This window comes from Phyllostomus discolor, chromosome 2 (assembly GCF_004126475.2).
Source record: "Phyllostomus discolor isolate MPI-MPIP mPhyDis1 chromosome 2, mPhyDis1.pri.v3, whole genome shotgun sequence".
NCBI classification, from domain to species: domain Eukaryota; kingdom Metazoa; phylum Chordata; class Mammalia; order Chiroptera; family Phyllostomidae; genus Phyllostomus; species Phyllostomus discolor.
The window spans coordinates 162,095,630-162,099,075 of NC_040904.2; the positions used below are offsets into that span (position 1 = coordinate 162,095,630).

The 3,446-nt window shown below is 34.3% G+C and overlaps 1 protein-coding gene across 1 annotated transcript; it reads right to left on the bottom strand.

The window, feature by feature from the left end:
- Nucleotides 1–228: 228 nt before the first annotated feature.
- Nucleotides 229–1,164, bottom strand: LOC114513375 (olfactory receptor 6C6-like). The gene has a single exon (XM_028532677.1). It carries the CDS (start codon nt 1,162–1,164, stop codon nt 229–231), a length of 936 nt encoding a protein of 311 aa, XP_028388478.1.
- Between the last annotated feature and the right edge of the window lie 2,282 nt (nt 1,165–3,446).

Below are 3,446 nucleotides of genomic sequence, written 5' to 3' on the forward strand. Positions count from 1 at the left end.
AGAAGGGGAAAGGGTCGTCAAGGAACATATATGAAGGACACATGGAGAAAGACAAATGAGGGCAGGATCAAGGGTGCTGCAAGGGGGAGTTGTGGGGGACAAAAGGAGACACCTGCACTTGAACAAAAATAAAAAGAATGTTATGGGAAGGCTGACTCATTGAAGGACAGATTAAGTAAACTTGGAAAATCATGAGTAAAATGTTCTCTCTTTTCTCCTAATTTTCCCTCATTTTTTGAAGAAAAAGAAAATCTTTTGGAGTGTGTCCTTGAAGGCTTGTTTTACTTGCTGGTTCCTTAGAGTATAAATGAAAGGATTTAATAAAGGGGCAACTGAGGTATAGATAACAGCTACACCTTTCGATAAAGTCACCCTCTCCTTTGCTGATGGCTTCATGTAAATAAAGACACAGCTACCATAAGTAAGGGAGACTACAATCATATGGGAAGAACAAGTGGAAAAAGACTTTGTTCTTTTTTGAGTGGAGGGGATCTTTAGGATGGTCTTGATAATACATGCATAGGAAAGAATCACTAACAGCAATGTGAGCACAAGTGTTACAACAGCTGACACAAATGAAACTAATTCTAGGAAATGAGTGTCTGTGCAAGAAATCTGCAGCACAGGGGAAGTGTCACATATGAAATGGTCGATGATGTTGGAAGCACAAAATTCCAGTTTCAGTCCCAAGACCAGTGGTGGAAAGGTAATCAGAAAGCCAGCTGTCCATGAACTGAGTACCAGTTGGTAGCATACTTTGTAGCTCATAATGATTGGGTAATGGAGAGGTTTGCAGATTGCTACATAACGATCATAAGACATGGCAGCCAGTAGGTAAAATTCTGTAACTCCAAATAAGAGGAAAAAGAATAACTGAGATGCACAACCATTATAAGAAATAATTTTGTTTTTAGTCAGTATGGATATCAGGAATCTGGGAATACAGATTGTTGTCAATGAAACCTCCAAGAAGGAGAAATTTCGCAGAAAGAAATACATAGGAGTCTTGAGACGGGGATCCAACAAGGTAAGGAGGATTATGGATAAGTTCCCCATCACACTAAACATATAGTTTAGAAAGAGAAATATAAAAATCACAGTTTGCAGATGTGGCTCATCAGTCAGTCCCAGGAGAATAAATTCTACTCTTGACTGATTGTTCATTTCAGATATGAGTCCTGTCAAAGAGACAAAGAAACACAAGTCCAAGAGTGAAAATAACAAGAATGTTAAAAGCTTCAGATGTAGAAAATATTCAGAAATCTAAACAAAGTTTAAAAGATTGATTCAATTTGAAAAAACAGACAATACCTAAAATAACAGCTTCAATAAACTAAGCAGCCTCTAATTGACTGTTCCATTTAAACCAGTTAACTTTTATAATACTTCTTTCTTTTCCCCATTTGAACTTGAAAGAGAATTTAAACTTTAGCCAATCATTTTCAGATGAGCTGAATTTTGTTTAAATGTTCTAAATAAGGAAAGCATGAATATTATTGGATAATTGCTCTCTATGCTTATTTCATACATACACTATTGACAAAGTGTAACATCTAAAGTTATACCAGTGTCAATTTGCAATGATTATTCAGCTCATCAAAACACTTTTTAAATATGTGGAGCATATAAAAACCATAACAGTTACATATGTTCTCTGTGATTGAAATACTCTAATATATATCATTAATTACTTTGTCCCAGTGTGGTTCTTTTGCATTGTTCCTTTATCTCATTTCACACTGATTATTTTATTAGTTTCAATGTATCAGTCTTCTCTTAGTTGCATTTAATCAGAAGGTTTTGACTGTCCAATCTACATAAAATAGAAAAATATATAACAATGCAAAAGTCAGTGGATATTACTTGCCTTGTACTTGCATAATTGCCTTCATTTATGATCTAGATATTTATTCCAAATTAGTAAGTGACTTACCAGTAGTAGTACATATTAATATAATTCTCCCTATGAGAATATGGTAAAATTAGACGTCAAAATAAATGATAAATATCTACCTCTTATAATACTATGAAATATTCCATTTTTAAGAGGAACTTGAATTTCAATGCATTTCTGGAGAAGAATTTGAAACAGGCATGCAATCTGCAAATTGTATACATCTGCTAATATCCTCCACATTCATTCACACTCATTAAAGTCACAGGAGCCAGGTATTATAGATAATTCCACTAGAATCCTCTCTTATGCTAGATAAAATTCATTTCCTTTTCTTTCTTACATATAACTTTTAAACCTCCATTAAAATTCAAAATGAAAATGTGATGCTTTAAGTGAAAAGATGCTTTGAAAAATATCTCAAATGAAAGAAACCAAGTTAAACACAAATAAAAGCCACAGCTTTATCATTTTGCTTATAATGTACACAGAGGAATTAATTGAAATAAAAAGAGGGGGGAAAAAGACATGCCCTCTGGAGACTAGTGTCAGGACATACCAATTATTAAAACAGAGAGAGGGAAGAAGAAGAAAACAAAGAAAACTTGAAATAAAAACCATAGTGACTTGCTTTAACTACAAAACTGAAGGGCATTCTCCCCAAAGAACTAGAAATAATTTAAACTCTACACTTAATGCAAACAAGAATTTCAGATATTCCACTGGGACAATATAACCAATTCTACTGATAAGAGGGTTTACCCCCAAAACAGCCTCTCTTACTTCCATTAGTGAATTTGTCAGAATTCCATAACTTGGCTGTGATCCACCCCCAAAACGAGGGTAGGAGGAGGCAATACTTAAATGTTTCCCTGTTTCCATATTATTTTGAAACAATATAAAATATAAAGCAAAACAACAAATACATAATAAAGGTCTTTTATTCCTAAACCATTTGGTGTTCCAGCTACTACTCACTAATGTAGTATGAATATATGACAAAAAGAATATTCCATTAGGTAAGCATAATACAACCATCACTATTAAACATTAATATACACCATTAACATGTAATTTTCCCATCTCATTCAAGTTTCACCAAGTGTCTAAAATTTTTCTTTATGGTAAAAAAGAATACTGTTCAGAATTACATGTTTCATTTACTTGTTATATACATAGTGTCTTTTAATTTGGATGGTCCCCTAGTTTTTCCTTAACTTTCAAGAATGGTACATTTACACAATGGAATACTACGCAGCCCAAAGAAAGAAGGAGCTCCTACCCTTTGTGACCACATGGATGGAACTGGAGAGCATTATGCTAAGTGAAATAAGCCAGGTGGTGAGGGACAAATACCATATGATCTCACCTTTAAGTGGAAACTAATCAACAAAACAAACAAGCAAGCAAAATATAATCAGAGACATTGAAATTAACAACAATCTGACAGTGACCAGAGGGGAAGTGGGAGGGGATAATGGGGAGGGATGGGGGAAGGGTTTTCAGGGACAACTATAAAGGACACATGAACAAAACCAAGGAAGATGGAAAC

Coding starts and splice junctions, on each gene's coding strand:
- LOC114513375 (XM_028532677.1), bottom strand. CDS start 1,164: ATGAACAATCAGTCAAGAGTAGAATTTATTCTCCTGGGACTGACTGAT.